At 42.1% G+C, this 17,602-nt stretch overlaps 1 protein-coding gene across 3 annotated transcripts in view; it reads right to left on the bottom strand.

The window, feature by feature from the left end:
* ROCK2 (Rho associated coiled-coil containing protein kinase 2) overlaps positions 1–13,364 on the bottom strand; it is a 161,796-nt gene extending 148,432 nt beyond the window's left edge. For 2 of the 3 annotated variants that reach the window (XM_073336009.1, XM_073336010.1), the window contains exon 1: positions 12,553–13,290. In XM_073336009.1, coding sequence (XP_073192110.1) covers positions 12,553–12,699 — 147 coding nt within the window. In that variant the 5' untranslated portion in view covers positions 12,700–13,290. The other variant, XM_073336011.1, reaches the window with a different exon arrangement.
* Between the last annotated feature and the right edge of the window lie 4,238 nt (positions 13,365–17,602).

The raw sequence follows: 17,602 nt of genomic DNA, 5'->3' as shown, positions 1-17,602 counted from the left end.
ATAGCGCACATGAACTTTATTTCTGGATATTTCTGCCCTAGGAATCAGGCTTGGCAGCAAGACAGAAAAAAAATTAGGTGTCACATCCTTGGGTAGAATGCACAAATAAGGCTTTCGGCTTCTCCAATCCTGCACCCCAGCACAGTACTTTATCTTGGAAAGAGTCCAATAGTTCGCATATAATGTAATCTTAAAAGTCAGCATCCTTTCTGTGTAACATGCTGACAGTCAGAAATATAAACTTTATTTGTACATTACTTAATTGGTAGGATGCTCAAGTTTGTTTTTTTTTGTTTTTGTTTTTTAAGTACAGTGGGAACTCACTAATTTGCACTTGTGACTGGAAGACCCATTGTGGATTATCTGATTTCATAAATGAGGATGTTGGAGTGATTTAAATCACTTATTTTAATCATTATTTAAATTAAAGTTTCCTGCTTGCTGATTTAAGTTATCTATTTTAATATTTTGCATTTGTTCTTTTCTGTTGTTTTCCTAAAGAAAGCTTGATTCTCATTGGTTGGTTACCATTAAAACATGTTAATTTGCAACTAAACGTCTACTTTATACTATCTTTGGTTCTTCTTTTTACTAATCAGGGAGATACACTGCCTATATACACATTTATTTAAATCATTATATAGCTTACATACATTTATTGAGATTTTTAATTTCCACATTTTTGTATAAAAAAAATGGTAAATGATGCATACCTTATTTACTAGATAAATTTTTTTACATGTGATGGCAACTGAAATTCAATTTAAAATGCACATAAACAGTATTTTAAAATTGTTCTTTAATTAAATGAAAAATTTTTCTTATGTATCCAGAACATTTCAAAACACGTCTTGCATTTAAAATTATCTGATTTATTAAACAAAAGAAGTATTATCTGTATTTAGAGTATTGAACTGATTGTTTCTGGTCACCATGTCCTGCAAGTTCTTAGAACTAGTATATTTCATTCTCTCCTACCTAGTTTTTATTTCTTTCATTCCTCTTTCAATGTAGGAGTTTAAATAGCAATATGAGTGAACCTGGCTGCTTGGTATTAAGTAAGGATACTGATATAATAGACATCACAGAAACTTGGTGGAACAATGATAATCAATGGGACATGGTAATACCAGGGTACAAAACATACAGGAATGACAGAGTAGGTTGCACTGGTGGCACTATACATGATAGAAAGCATACCGTCAATTACAGTAAAAATCTTAAATGAATCAAAGTGTAACACAATCTCTATGGATAGAAATTTGATGCTTGAATAATAAAAGAGTACAGTAATGGGAATATACTACTGACCACCTGACCAAGATGGTAATGGTGACTGTGAAATCCTCAGGGAGATTAGAAAAGCTACAAAAACAGAAAACTCAATAATAATGGGGGATTTCAACTATCCCCATATTGACTGGGAACATTTCATCTCAGAACAGCATGCAGGGATAATTTCTAGACATCATTAATGACTGATTTTTTGGAGCAACTAGTCTTGGAACCCACAACGGAAGAGGTAATTCTTGATGTAATTATAAGTGGCACACAGGATGGGGTCCAAGAGGTGAATATAGATGAACTGCTCAGTAATAGCTATCATAATGTAATTAAATTTAACATCCTTGCAGGAGGAGAACATACCAAAGAAACTCACCACAGTGGCATTTAACTTCAAAAAGGGGGAAGTGCACAAAAATGAGGAGACTACTTAAATGGAAACTAAAAGGAACAGTTGTCTGAGTGAAATGCCTGCAAACTGCATGGAAGCTATTTAAAAACACCATATAGATGCTCATATTAAAAGTATACCCTAAATTTAAAAAAACCCAGTAGCAGGACCAAAAGAATGCCACCATGACTAAACACTAGAATAAAGGAGACTGTTAGAGGCAAAAAGGCATCTTTTAAAAATTGGAAGTCAAATCTAAAAGGAAAATAGAAAGGAGCATGAATTCTGGCAAGTCAAGTTTATAAGTATAATTATGCAGGCCAAAAAAGCACTGGAAGAGCAATTAGCACAAGATTATAAAAATTAATGTCAGTTTTTGAAATCTAAGTGCATCAGAAGCAGGAAGCCTACTAAACAATCGGGGGGCCACTGGACGACTGAGATGCTAAAAAAAACAACAAGGAGTCCGGTGTTGTTTTTGTGGATACAGACTAACACGGCTACCCTCCTGATACTTGAGATGCTAAAGGAGCTCTCCAAGAAGATAAGGCCATTGTGAAGAAGCTCAATGAATCCTTTGCATCACTCTTCACAGCTGAGTATGTAAGGGAGATTCCCACACTTAAGCCATTCTTTTCAGGTTACAATCTGACTAACTGTCCCATAGTGAGGTGTCAATAGAGGAGCTTTTGGAACAAACTGATGAATTAAACAGTAATAAGTCACCAGGGACCAGATGGTATTCACCCAAGAGTTCTGAAGGAACTCAAATATGAAACTGCAAAACTACTAACTGTGGTATGTAATCTATTAAGTCAGCCGCTGTACCAGATGATTGGAGGATAGCTAATGAGGCACCAATTTTTTAAAAAGGCTCCAGAGGCAATCCTGGCAATTACAAGCCAGTAAGTCTAACTTCAGTACCAGGCAAATTGGCTGAAACTATACTAAAGAATAGAATTGTCAGCCAGATGAACACGTTATGTTGGGGAATAGTCATCATGGCTTTTTTAAAGGGAAATTATGCCTCACCGATCTATTAGAATTCTTTGGGATGAGGGCCTCCAACAAACATGGAGAAGGGTGATCAGGTGAATATAGCATCCTTGGACTTTCCGAAAGCCTTTAACAAGTCCCTCACCAAAGGCTATTATGCAAAGTAGAGAGATAAAGAGGGTGAGGTAATAGCTTTTATTTGACCAACTTCTGTTAGTAAGAGAGAGAAACTTTCGAAGCACACAGAGTTCATCTTCAAGTCTGGGAAAGGAACTCCCAGTGTCACAGCAAAATGAAAGGTGGACACATTGTTTAGCATATTTTAAGGGACCATTCAAGGTACAGTGGCCCATTAACACCCCTGAAGTCATAGGACAAAAAGTGGGGTTAATGGGTTAAAGATTATTGTAATAAACCATAAACTCCAGTATCTCTGTTCCATCCATGATTTTGATATCTAGCAGAATAACAAATTTAACTCCCAGGCTTGTCTTTTTAAAGTACCGTGCAGGTTTCCTTTGAGGATGAGGACTGATAGGTCAGATATAGAGTAATCACCTTGTGATAGAGTGTTTTGTCTTTTATCAATTTCCTGTGTGAGTTTATTCGAGAGAGTAGTTCATTGTAGTCATCAACTGTGATGACTACGTTAAAGAGACAAACCAACAATTCTCTGACACCACCTACTATAAAGAATTCAAAAAATACCCCACATCACAATTTACCCAGTAACTTAAGGATATCATCATATCCTCCCCCAAACCACTCCAAGAGAAAGTCTACAAACTCATCCCCTATGAACCCATCTAAGGACCTCTCTTCATAAGATACATAAACAAGAAAACCCAGGCAGACACATCATATCTGGCCACGGCATTATTAATGAAGAATACTGGGACTCGTAGAAACCATCCTCAAACCACTCACCACACAAACAGCCAGCTTCCTCCAGGACACAAATGATTTCCCTGCCACAAATATAGCAGGTGACAGCTAATATAGACCCCATCATTTTGTATGTCCAGTTGGGATTATGTTTTCCAGTGTGAATTACATTACATTTATCATCTGCCATTCTGTTGCCCAGTCACTCAGTTTTGTGAGACCCCTTTCTAACTCTTTGCAGTGTACTTTGGACTTAATTATCCTGAGTAATTTTGTGTTGCCTGAGAACTTTGCCACCTCACTATTTACACTTTTTTCCAGATTGTTTATGAATATGTTGAACAGCACTGATCTCAGTACAGATCCACAGGAGTTCCTTTCCCAGACCTGAAGAAGCTTAAAAGTTCATCTCTCTCATCAACAGAAGTTGTTCCAATAAAACATTACCTCACCCACCTTTTCTCTCTAATATCCCTAGGAACAACAAGGCTACAACTACTCCGCACTTAAGCAAGCTAAGCACTCATGGGATAAGAGGAAAGGTCCTCTCATGGATCATTAAAAGATAAGAAACAAAGGATAAAAATAAATGATCAGTTTTCACAGTGGAGAGAGGTGAATAGTAAGCTTGGGTTCTGGAAGAAAATTCTGTATGGTTTTTGCAGCAAGTTCAAGGAACGCAGAACACAAAGGCTTTGTGGTTTTACTTTTTCAGGATAATAATTCATAACAATAGTAAATTTAGTCCTGAAGTCTCCTCACAGTAGCACATTGAACCGTTCCTAAGGAGCGGCATGGTAACACTGGCTTTCTAGGAAAATATTATTGGGGTTTGCATATTTTCACTTTGCTAGATAGTAAAGTTCTACCATACAAAAATATGTCATTCTATTTCTAGTTCACCCCCTGGTCTGTTTCAAGTGAATATCACACTGATATGGGCGTTGCTCAAAAATTATTTTTTATAATGGTCTGAGGTTCCAGAGAAGCTATTAACTAAAGAACATTAAAGTTCCACACTAAAGAATTCAAAAGTTTAGACTGTGTATGCAACATTATTCTGCTCCCTTGGATAGAACTGCTATGATATGGTTTTGTATTACACAACCACACATTATTTCTCAGAAATTAGACTTTTAAGAAGCTCAAGTTAAAAGATTATTATTAAAGTTGAAAAGTTAAGCTCTCAAAAGTTAGGGAAAAGGTAAATTTTACATAACATGTACAACTATAACAACCTCATCATCATCATAGGAGGGCGGGTGGAATCCAGCTCTCTTTCCCTCCTGCCAGAGCAGTTGCAGGAGCTCCTTCCCCATGTGGTGCCCCCAGAGATTGGGGGGCGGGGGTGTTCAGGGAAAAGAAGGACCACTAAGGCTATATGCTATGTTTTAGGGGGGGGGAAAGAGTGGTTGGGAAGAGCCTGGCTCAGCTGTCTTCTCCCTTATAGAGAAGATGCCCACTCCCAGGATTCCCATCCCAGTGCAGCGTCTGATGGTGCTGCAGTAGGGGTCCAGGCTTATATTAGAATGTTCACATTCAGTTATTATTCTGGCAACACTACAAGCAACAGAAGAGAAATGGAAATTTTCAGAAGTTTCTCTCTCAGCCAAACCCTGAACAAATTTCAAAGGATTGTTTAAAAAAAAAAAAAAAGGAAATGGTAGAGAATCTCAAATAAAAGTTGCAAGAATCTTTCATAATGGAAAGCATTAGACAACCTAAATATAGTGGGAGCTGGTATTAACCCCCCAAGACTGTCCAAACTGTTTATATTAATGTAGGGTAACTTGAAGATATTGCAATTCTCTGTTTTCCTGTTATGTTAACCAGAGATCATTACACCATCAAGACAACAATAAACTGTCAGTCACCAATTAAACTGGCATAAATCACCTACAAATATATATATATAATAAATATAATAAATTATGTTTTCTGTGTGAAAGAGACACTTGGAGTACAATATAGTAATAGCTATAGCCAAGTCAAAATCAGAATGATTTTCATTTTAGTTACATGCCATTGTATGCAAAAATATTTTGAATGAGTAAACTATTTCTGTAACTGTCACAATAGCACATGAACGTAGAAAGAGTGTGTTAGAGCTGCTCCCAACAAGCACCTGTAATTGAATAAGGCCCTGCCTACACTAGAAAATTTTGTCCAAAATTTCCCAAAATAGCAACAATATTGTTAGTAAAATTGCAGCCATGGTATAAATTGATTAGTGGCCACTGCCATCATTTTAAGCACTGTGTCACATAACCTTGCTCATGGCAGATCTAATAAATATAGTGCTTGGAATAGGGCAAACAGCTGACATCCCATCTACACTAGGACTCCAAACAATGGTGGGAATTTTTTTTTTTTTTTAAACATTTTCCTAGTGTACGGAAGGCCTGACACACAGTACACGTGATTTAGGAACTAAGCACTAACTTCAGTGTTTTGTTTACACAGTTATAGACTAATTAAAAAGGTTTGTTCCTTATAAAGGTTCCCAGAATAAACACAGTACTCTTGTTCTTAACTAAAGCTGTATGCCACTGAAAAAAGTATTTTAAATAAATCAGTTACTAAAAACATTTGGTGGTTTTTGATTACAGCTTAAACAAAGTTTGAGTAGGAATATAAAATTTAATCCATGATTCTTTTTTCTTTATCATGTAATCTATTTCTTAGGACTCAACCATTTACATCCTTAAAATATACAGACAGCTTCTCCATGCAAGTGGTATGGTTACAGTTACTTTCTACAGATGAAACACTGGCAAGCCACAATAGGTATTAAGAGAACAATGGAGATAAGTTTTTTTTTTTAAATGTAAGCAAAGTTTTGAATTTAGTAGATTGGAAACCTTCAGCTAACAATGAGACCAATTATTTATGATACGTATTGTATTAATAATAGGTTAGTAGCTAACAAAAGAATATTCCATTATTCAAAACATGAAGTTATATTTACTATACACAGGTTTTTTTATGAATACATACATTCATCCTCCACTTGGTGGGAGGAAGGTTGAGCATAAGCAAGACACCTTAAATTTATATCAATCTACATTTTTAATATATAAAAAAATGTAGTTAATTCACAGAACTGTATAGTTCATTTTTCCTTAAGGGTGCTAATTAAGGACCCAATCTTGTACACTGATTCATGCTGATCTTTACAGCAGACAGTCCCTGTGCGGAAGTCAATAGGGCTGCACAAGGGCCCACCCACATAGATGAGTTTGCAGCAACAAGACCTAAAGAAGTAGAACTTGTTGGAACGTTTTTGCCAAAATGGAAAGTTTTGTTTCTGTTCCAATGCAGAACAAAAACAGATTTTCAAACCAAGAAAGCTGCAATGAAACAGAATTGTCATCCTCCAGTCAGCTCTACTAGGAAGACTGCCGTTAAGACTGTTTGCAAATGATGAACGAGCAACAAAAGTCAAGCAGTTCTATTGCTATAAAAGCTTATTTTTTTCTGCTACTTTTGCTCCTTAATCAAACTTCTGGAATCATAAAGATTAAAAAAAAAAAGCAGGTGGGGAGGGATTTTGGATCCCTCATGTTGACTAGGGGCTAGTCTACACTAGAAGTGCTACATTAGTGCGACTGCACTGCTGTAGCATGTCTGATGAAGACACTCTATGTAATAATCCACCTCCACAAGAGGCAGTAGAGAGCTTCTCCCGGGGACATAGCACTGTCCACATGGGCACTTAGGTCAGTGTAATTTACGCCGATCGGGGGGGTGGGCTTATTCATACACCTGAGTCATGTAAGTTATACTGAAGTAAGTAGTAGTGTAGACTTGGCCTAATTCTTGCAAGTTCTATTCACTGTCTTACCAAGAACTGCATGAAACAAACGGCCTCTCCACAGACAAACGATTATTTGGTCTTCTCACTAGTTTATTGCCCTAACTCTCCAGATCAGAACTACTGGCATGTTCACTGAGCTCTTCCCGGTGTTTGACTGTGCAAATTAATAAATGATGGACTAATATTACTCATTCAGAATTATGTAGCAGAAAATACATGCCAATCAGACGGCTTTTCTGTTAGAAGAGAAAATGGGAATTGATTCTAAAGTTTTACTTATTAAAGCCCCTCTCCTGCAAACTAATCCATGTGACGCTTATGCATCCGATGAAGTGAGCTGTAGCTCACGAAAGCTTATGCTCAAATAAATAGGTTAGTCTCTAAGGTGCCACAAGTACTCCTTTTCTTTTTGCGAATACAGACTAACACGGCTGCTACTCTGAAACTAAAATATTAGAATGTCATGTGTGCTAAACTGATAGAGTTGAATCAGGGGAGGGACCTAGCTTCAACCCTTCAGTCTACACTGCCTTGTCTGCACTAGATTTTTAGAACATGTTAAGTATTAGCAAACACTTATCAATACACTTTTAAATCCTAATAAAGACAAACCCATTGAGTGATACAACTGTTACATAAATGAAGTGTATAATACTGGCATATAATGAAGCATGAGTTAAACAGATTAAGAACTATCTGACAGATGTAAAAAAGCAGCTATCAATGGGGAATCATCACTGAATAGCGGTATCTCTAGTAGGGTTCTAAAGGGATCAGTACTACACACCTGACACTATTCAACATTTTTATCAATCATCTGGAAGTAAATATATAATCACTTCCAATACATTTGTGAATGACAGACTGACAGAACAGTAAACAATGATGAGACCTACAGAGCAATATGCATCACTTAGTAAGCTGGGCCCATTCAAACAGAACATGTTTTAATACATCCAAACATTAGGTCACGCATCTAAAAGGGAAAAAACGCAGGCCGTACCTATGGAATAGATGACTATGTACTGGGAAACAGTGATTCTGAAAAAGTAGGGGGTCACAGCAGAAAAGCAACTCAACATGAGCTTGCACCTTAAAGACTTATTTATTTCAGCATAAGCTTTCATGGGTAAAAAACCCACTTCTTCAGATTCAGGTTTGTTTACCCACGAAAGCTTATGCTCAAATAAATCCGTTAGTCTTTAAGGTGCAACGGGACTCCTCATTGTTTTTATGTCTGTCTATGGCATCAGTGAGACCAATACTAGAATACTGTGTACATCTCTGGTGTGCATATTTTAAAAAGGACCTTGAAAAATTGGAGAGGGTGCAGACAAGAGGCACAACAATAATTTGATGGCTGGAGAAAATGCCCTAAGCGTGAGACTTAAAGAGCTCAATGTGTTCAGTTTATCATAAAGAAGACAAAGCTGACTTGATTGCAGTATGTAAGTATCTTCACAGGGAAAAAATATAGGGTACTATAGGACTCGTCAGTATTGTAGAGAAAGGCATAACAAAAACCAATGGCTGGAAGCTAAAGCCAGACAAATTAGAAATAAGGCACATTTAACTAACAAAAACAGTGCGGGTGATTAACCATTAGAACAAACTATCAAGGGAAGCGGTGAATTCTCCATCTCTTGATATCTTCAGATCAGACTGGATGTCTTTTTAGAAGATATGCTACCATCAAACAAGATACTGGGCTCAATAAAGAGGTAGCTGGTTGAAATTTAACGGCCTCTGATGTACAGGAGGCCAGACTAGAGGGCCTTAAACGCTATGCATCTACATACTGGGCTCCTTAGGCTCTACTGATCAACATTTAGCCATGTTCCAGACTGCACACTGCAAAAATCTCTTCACTTATAAATTACTGAATAGAATAGCCTGTGCTAAGCAGTGGAACTGATATCTCAAGAAAGATAATCCTTACCTCATCTTTTCAATTCTTTCAAATTTGCACCATGTGCTGCAGATTAAAACTATTATTTTCCCCCTCTCTACAGCTTACAGAAAATAAGATACACACACAAAATGCAGAACAACAGCTGTTTTATGACTTATTAGATGTACAGTATTAGGAAACAGATTCCACTTCAGATTCCATTCTATAGTTTATGTTTTAAACTCTTCCTATTCAGACAATGATCAGTTACCATTTCATCAACCTAAAAATAATGTAACTTTTTTTTTGTAATGTAACTAGTTTCCCCATCCCCAATATCTACCACTGTATTTCCACTTTAAGTACATTTCTACTTTCAGCACAAATCGCCCTAACTAGCTGTTTATAAAGAAACCTTCCTCTCTACTTAAATGTGAGGTTTTCATATGCAGTACATCATATTCAATCTAGGAGAAAACAAGCATGGAACACCAGGCTAACCTTCACAAAGCTACACTATCAAGCTCTAAGAGTAAAAATATCTGTAGGATAATTACTACAGCTTTCACATACTACAACAACAACAACAAAATTCTTTAGTAACTGATTATTTTAGACGTATAAAACAGAGACGATCAAATTTTACTATTTTGCGTATACGCATTATACAATTTTATCCATTGTTATTCATTCCAAACAATATTTAAGTTGTATCTATTCTAGAAAGAGGGAGTGCATGTGACAAAATTATGCCCTTTACTATAAAAAATAAGCACTAATAATCTACTCAATAAACCTCTTACCTTGTTCTGTGATGTCTCATTTATTGCATAAGGTGATCTAACCACAATATACTGGTGTAAGTTTACAAAATGTATAAGCTATGCTAAACTACTGTCAAGCAGACACTGGTCTTAATTTTGCATCATGTGATTTTTATTCAAGATCACATTAACAACTGCACTTTTACAATATCTACCCTCCCAAGCCCAAGGACAAAAAATAATGAGTTTAAAAGCTGAAAATAAAGTGTGAAAAAAAATCAGCCAGCATTAAGTATTAACCTGATGAGTTTTTCAGATCTGCTGTACTATTTTAAACTACTCTTTCTGGCCATAGGTCAAAGTTTTCCGAATGAAATACCGACATGAAAATGCTGGGAGTGAAGCCCAGAGGCAGCTCTCTTTGCTTTGGCCTAGGTTAAACCCTATCAGGGCCCAGCAAAATCAGTAGCACTATTTCCCACCCTCTCCATCAAGTATCACGGGTGACAGTAACCTCTGAGTATCCATGACAGGAATAGCACAACTAGATCCATGAAAAGAACTTAATACACATTACAGGGGATCCCTGCATCCTTCCCCCTCCCCACCCCCCAGCACAGACACACACACACTGTTCAGTCAGTTCCTGCACTTTGGCCAAACAGGACTGAGTCATTTTTGCAAACGACTCCCATGGCCTCTCAGAATAAGTGTCTGCAATGAACAACTCTTGGAACAGAGAAAGAAAAAAAATTCAAACCTTTCACTCAGGCTGCAGGTACTAGGACTTCTCTGCCACAGAACACCGTTCTGACAGAGAAGACCTGATGCCTGGTAAAAGCACTGAGACTCCCCCTACCATCTTTCTAGGGCTTACATCAGAGGTGGGCAAACTCCGGCCCACGGGACCATCCCGCCCGGTCCCTGAGCTCCCAGCCGGGGAAGCTAGCCCCCGGCCCCTCCCCTACTGTTCCCCCTCCCGCACAGCCTCTGCACGACGCCACTCTTGCCAGGCAGTGCAGTGGTGTGGCTGGCTCCGGCATGGTAAGGGGGTGGGCAGTCCTGGGGGGCAGTCAGGGGACAGGGAGCAAGGGGTGGTTGGATAGGGCGGAGGTTTGGGGGGGCAGTTAGGGGACAGGGGACCAGTTGGATAGGCTCGGGAGTCCCAGGAGGCCTGTCAGAGGCAGAGGTGTGGATAGGGGTCAGAGCAGTCAGAGGACAGGAGGGGTTGGATAGGGGTGGGGGGTTCCAGGGGGCGGTTAGGGGTGGGGGGGGTCACGGAAGGGGGCGGTCAGGGCACAAGGAGCAGGGGTGTTGGATGGGTAGGGGGTTCAGAGATGGGCAGTCAGGGGGTGAGAAGTGGGAGAGGGTGGATAGGGGGCAGGGGCCAGGTTGTTTGGGGAGGTACAACCTTCCCTACCCGGCCCTCCATACAATTTTACAACCCCAACGTGGCCCTCAGGCCAAAAAGTTTGCCGACCCCTGGCTTCCATGTTTCAGATGAGGAGATCACACTCCCTTTCCACTCCTTCTTGGAGGCATGGGTTTCCCCGGAAAGAAAACAGCACTTCATACTCAAACAGGAAAAAAATGCTATATTACAAAAGGCAGAGAGAAATCTCTTCACCCCAAGAGGAAATAAGTGTCCCTGTTATATCCCCAAGATACATTTATTTCCTAGACATGTTCTTTTCCTGCAGCGTTTCTACATCATGCTCCGGGCCACAAGTCTCATCTTTAACTTCACAGTAATTGAGTGTGGTTTAATTTGGGGGCCCCAAGAAGGAGGTGGCACACACCTGGACTCTACATAGGAGAAAAACGTATTTGCTTCCAATTCTCAAAATAATCTTAGAGTCCATGCTTGGTAGGAGATTAAGTAAATTAAGTGCAAATAAAGCTAAGGGAAAGGAGCTCTCTGCCCACATCCAAAGGCATTTCCCTCATCATCCAAGAAAGAAGCCCTCTCAGCCAGTCAAGCAGGAAGCACTCCACAGCCCCCCACCCCCAACACAAACACACAAAGTTCACTGGGGGGCGGGTGAGAGTTGTTCTCTACCATCCCGCTCCTGCCCAACGCCAGCCATCAAGAAGAGCACATTTTCACCATCATGGCCTTCCCTCATTATCCCAAAGGGGGATCGCACCAACACCCTCCCAAATTCATTCACAGGGAGAACACTCACCATCCCTTTCAAAGTCATCAAGCGAGAGCTCCCCCCAACCCACCCATCGGGAAGTACTCTCTCTCTCTCTTTTCCCATTCCTTCCCCCACCCACGTACCCACCCACCCACAGAGACACAACCCCTCAGCCAAGGGGGCTGTAGGTATGCACCCGCTGAGGGGGACATCTACCAAAAACCCATCCACGTCTGAGTGAACCGTTGCCCTCCGAACAAGCCAAGGGGAGCGCTGTTTATCACCCCGCCCAGCCAGTCCGTCCGTCCGTCCATCGATCGATCCAGCCCTGGGAGGGGGAAGCTCCAAAGGCCCCTATTGTGCCCGGGGTGGGTCTAACTCACCAGCAAACTTTCCACATTGACTGGGGACCGAGGGTCTCGGATCATGGACTCCAGCTTCCTCTGGCGGCTCGTGGTCACCCCCTCCCCGGGCTCCAGAGGCGCAGGCGGGGGGAGAGCGGACATCTTCGCCGTCTGAAGCTGGCTCATCCTCCCCCTCCCCGCGGGGCTGTGGAGCTGCCGGGCAGGAGGAGATCACTCTGTAGCCGGCCCCGGTGTCCGCTCCGGGGCCTAGCGCTGCGGAGAAGCCGGGGGCTCCCGGCCGGGCCTGGGCCCTGTCTCAGGAGCAGAGGGGACGCTCCCCGACTGGGCGCTGCGGAGGCTGCTCCGCCCCTGGGCACCGCTCAGCTGCAAACGCATGAACAGCCCGGAGCGGCAGCCGGGGCTGGGGGGAGAGAGATTCCCGGGGCGGCCCCGACTCCCCCCCCGCTCAGGGCGGCTCTGGACGGGCACCGAGTCACTGCCGGGTCCCGGGCACCAGCCTGGCCATTGCACCAGCCAAACACCCGCCGCGGCGGAGGGAAAGCGGCGGGCGGCGCTGGAGGCCGGCTCCCCTCCTCCTCCGGCGGCGGCTGGGCGGGAGAAGCGGCTCCCAGCGGCGGCGGGAGGCTCGCTGCTGCCCCTCTCTCGCCGTGTCACTCAGTCCATGGGGCGGCCGCCGCCCGCAGCGAGTCACTGTCCCTGCCGCTGCCTCCCGCCGCCCCCATTCTCCGCTCCCGCCCCTCAGCCTGACACCCAGCAGCCGGCCTCCCTTACCCACAAGCCTCCGCTCCGAGCTGCCGGACACGCCGCCCCGCGCCCTGGGCGCATAGCTCCGCGCTCGCTCATTGCCTAACTATACCCCTCAGCGCAGCTGGCGGGGCGGGGAGTGGCGCCGAGCGGCGGCCCGGGGACCGCGCTGTGTCACCCCCCCCCCCTCCCGGCTGCTGCAGGGACACGCCGTCACCCCCCAAAGCGGGCACTGAGCAGCTTGCCCCGCCGCCTCCGGCTGCCCTCAGCCCGGCCAAAATAGCAGGGTGACCCGCCCTGTCGTTATCGCCTCCTCCTGAGTCAGCGCGTGAAGGAGAGCGGCGAACCCAGCACGTGGAGGGGTCTGTGAGGGGGGCACAAGCTTCCCATCCTCAGTGTTGTATGTATGTATGTACCAACTGGTCCTATAAAGCCCTAGACATGTTGTATAATAATTGGGTGGTGACTCCAAACCAGCCCCCCCCCTTCACTGCAACCCAAGGTGCAGCTCTAGAACCCCCTGTGCACCTGGGGGTTGACCTGGAGCTGAGGGCTTCCAAACTGCATGGATGTTAAGAACCCAAGAGCTGCTGTAGTGGGTTGGACCAAGGGTCCATCTAGCCCAGTATCCTGTTTTCCTACAGTGGCCGGTATCAGATGCTTAAGAGGGGATGAACAGAACAGGCAATCATCAGGTGATCCATCCTCTGTCACCCACTTCCAGTTCCTAGCAAACAGGCTAGGGACACTCAGAGCATGTGGTTGTATCCCTGACCACCTTGACCAGTAACCATTGATGGACCTATCTTCTGTGAACTTATCTGATTCTGTTTCAAACCCATACTTTTGGCCTTCACAGTATCCCATTGTAGCAAGTTCCACAGGCTGACCATGTGTTGTGTGAAGAAGTACTTCCTTGTGTTTGTTTTAAACCTGTTGTCTATTAATTTCATCAGGTGAGCCTTAGTTCTTGTGTTATGTGAAGAGATAAATAATTCTTCCCTATGAATTTGTTCATACCAGTCATGATTTTATAGACCTCTCTCATATCCCCCCTTAGTCATCTCTTTTCTAAGAGCTCTCCCGTCAGCTTAATTACTCCAGTCCCCACAAGTGGCAGTAGCTATGTTGGTGGGAAAAGCTGTCCTGCCAACATAGTGCTGTCCGCACCGGTGCTTAAGTCAGCGTAAGGTATGTCACTCAGTGGGGTGGCTAAGTCACACCCCTGAGCGATATAATTTATCTCGACTTAAGCTGTAGTGTAGCCATAGCCTAAGAGTAAATCTCTTCCATGTCAGAGACAGAACCTTCTCCACAGGTAATCTGAGACTGTGGAATGAACTTCCCTCGGAACTAAGAACTATCACAAACCTCACCACTTTCCACTTCCGTGTGCAAGGCACATTTCTTTTACTTTGCCTTCTCTATTATAAACTCCGAGCAACAGGTATATGTAACCAAAACAAAACAAAACCTTATCAAAACAAGATACTCCTCTCCATACACTTCTTCCACCAGGGAAGGATAAGAGAACAAATGCGACAGATGTGTAATCATGTTGCTTAATGCAGTATTTAAAGGTTCTTACAATAATGAGCATAGTATAAAAATCTAAAGAGAATGTGAGTAGGCTGAGCCAGAATGTGCTGGGAACTGAACAACCACAAACTGGGGGGAAGTTTGGGACTGCTGGCCTACTATTTATTTGTATTGTGTTAGCATCTTGAGGCCACAAATCGAGGATTGTCCCCATTGCACTAGGTAGGCACTGCATACACATAAAATGACAGTCCATGCCCCTGAGAACTTATAATCTATGTATAAGATGAGAGAAAACAGAGAGGGGAGCACAAGATAATAGTAAGATGATTGTGATCAATCATATAAGCAGTGGTCACAGCAGACCAGGTGCCTAATCATTGTCAAATATTTTGTAGTCATCATGGTATAGGTGGGTTTTAAAAGCGGTTGTGGCCTTGCAGATTTTTACAGAGTGCTTCTCCCCATGTATAAGAGTGAGTGTGGGAGAAAGCACGAAGGTGTTCATTGGGAAATTTGACAGATGGGCACTCTGGGTTGGCATCCTGGACATAGCAAAGGCAGGAGTTGTTGTTTCCACAGTGTGTTAGATAAGAGAGTAAAGTAAGGGATGGAATAGTTGGTGAAGAACCTTAAAATTGAAGACCAGTAGCTTGTGTACTATAAGGGGAGGCAATGGATGAGTTCAAAGAGGGGGGTGATGTGGCAAGTGAGAAAGATGATTTTTGCAGCAGCATTTTGTATGAATTTAAGATGGCATTAGACGAGAAAAGAAGAGGTTATAGTCAGGAAGCAAGATAATGAGGGCCTGGCAAAGAGTTTTAGCTATGTGGGTAGAAAGGAAATACTGGATCTTACAGATGATGTGTAGGAAGAAGTGGCAAGATTTAGACGCAGCCTGGATGCATTAGATCTAGAGGAAGGGACAAAATAAAGACTAAACTGATATTACTGTCATGAGTGTCAGTGGTCACAGTGACTGAGAAAGGTCGAAGAACTTAGTGGGGAAAGATCAAAAGTCTAGTTTTGGTCATGCTGAGCTTGGGTTGACAGCTGGGTATCCATGAAATGATGTCAGAAAGACAGGCTAATATTTTAATTTAGACAGGAGACAGGTCCAGAGTGGACGAGTAGATCTGTGAGTCGCTTGCATGGTTTTGAATAAGATCACCCCATACAATATTCTAAGTCAGAGCCCTGGAGCCAAACAATCCCAGATTATGCGGAAGTTCAGATCTGAATTTCACAGCTAGACTCTATAGTAAACTGATCAAAACCCTGAATCTGACACGCACAAAAACCTCTGAACTTTGTGGAAGACCAAAATCCAAATTACATGGTTGAAGCCTGTATGTAATTGTAACACCTTTATAATATTGTGAAAGAGTTCCTTGAGGAAGTGTGTGAAAAAATATTTATTGAAATATGTATTATTATTTTATTATTAATAATATTTTATTATTTAATGATATATTGGAGTAATGCCCACTCCGCATTACCATTGTTCTGGGTACTGTTCAGAAACACGTGAGAAGATATAGACTCTACCTCAAAGAGCTTTAAATCTAATTTGAGACAAGACACAACCAGTAGGTGTGACAAGTAGGACTGAAGGGGTTGGAGGAATAATGGGGTAACTATAATAAGTTACCTAGGTTTAGCTGTTCAATAGCTTGATAGTTCTAAATCACCTGAAAGATTTTTTTAATAAATAAATCGGCTATTCCCAACTACTACACAGCCTAGTCATAATTGGTTGGCTGATTTCCGGTACATCGTATCAGATTTCCATCACATCAGAAATGTATTTTAAGAAGGGATTTAACATTAGTTGAACAAAAGACTAAAAATGTATTGTAGGGAACAAGTCTGTAATAGTTAGTATAGAGCATCAGAAGCCTGATCCAGTGCCCATTAAACTCAATGGGAATATTTCTGTTGACTTCAGTGGCCTTTGAATCATGCCCCAGACTGAGAGTCAAGACCCTGGACTCTCTTCTGAGCATTCATAGGGTATGTCTACACAGCAAGCTGCAGCCCACAGCAGTGAGTCTTAGAGCCTGGGTCTACAGACTCAGGCTTGCAGGGCACACATTATGGCACTAAAAATAACTGTGCACCTGTTCAAGCTCAGGTTGGTTTTTGAAGCCTAACCCCCTTGCTAGGCTTCAGGACCCAAGCCCAAATATCTACACAGATATTTTTAGCCCGTAGTGTCAGCCCAAGTCTGTAGACCCAGGCTGTGAGACTCGCTGCCACAGGCTGCTGCTTGCTATGTAGACATACCCACCTTGACTTCGGGCAAGTTGCATATCTGTGCCTCTGTTTCCTTACACTTATTAATTTTTGTAAAGAACTTTGAGATCTATAGATGAAAAGCACTTTACAAATGCTAAGTCTTCTTATTTTTCACTTTCTCTAACTTTTATGATTCTGTCACATTTAAGGTAACATTTAAACTCATCATAACAAAGAAATTCTTGGCCAAGCATGACAAAGCCTGTTTTGAATATCGTTTAGTTATAGTCTGAAAAGTGACTGTGTAGAAACGGTACCTTCTTGAAGTTCTTACTCAATACATCTGTTCCATCTGCGTTCAGGTCATATCTGTTTACTGACAAAGTAAATTTTACTACCGTTAGAATTGAAGAGTCAGTATAGCAATGGTAGAGTGATCTGAAATCTCTTCTGGCTTATGAATAATCAACAAAAGCATCACCTAAGTTCCAACTGCAGAATCTTTACTGTTGGTTATAAGTGACAGAAAGGACATATTTCAGAGTGG

This window comes from Lepidochelys kempii, chromosome 3 (assembly GCF_965140265.1).
Source record: "Lepidochelys kempii isolate rLepKem1 chromosome 3, rLepKem1.hap2, whole genome shotgun sequence".
In the NCBI taxonomy this organism is placed as follows: Eukaryota; Metazoa; Chordata; order Testudines; family Cheloniidae; genus Lepidochelys; species Lepidochelys kempii.
The sequence above is the reverse complement of the archived record's forward strand: the minus strand, read 5'-3'. Positions and strand labels throughout refer to the sequence as shown.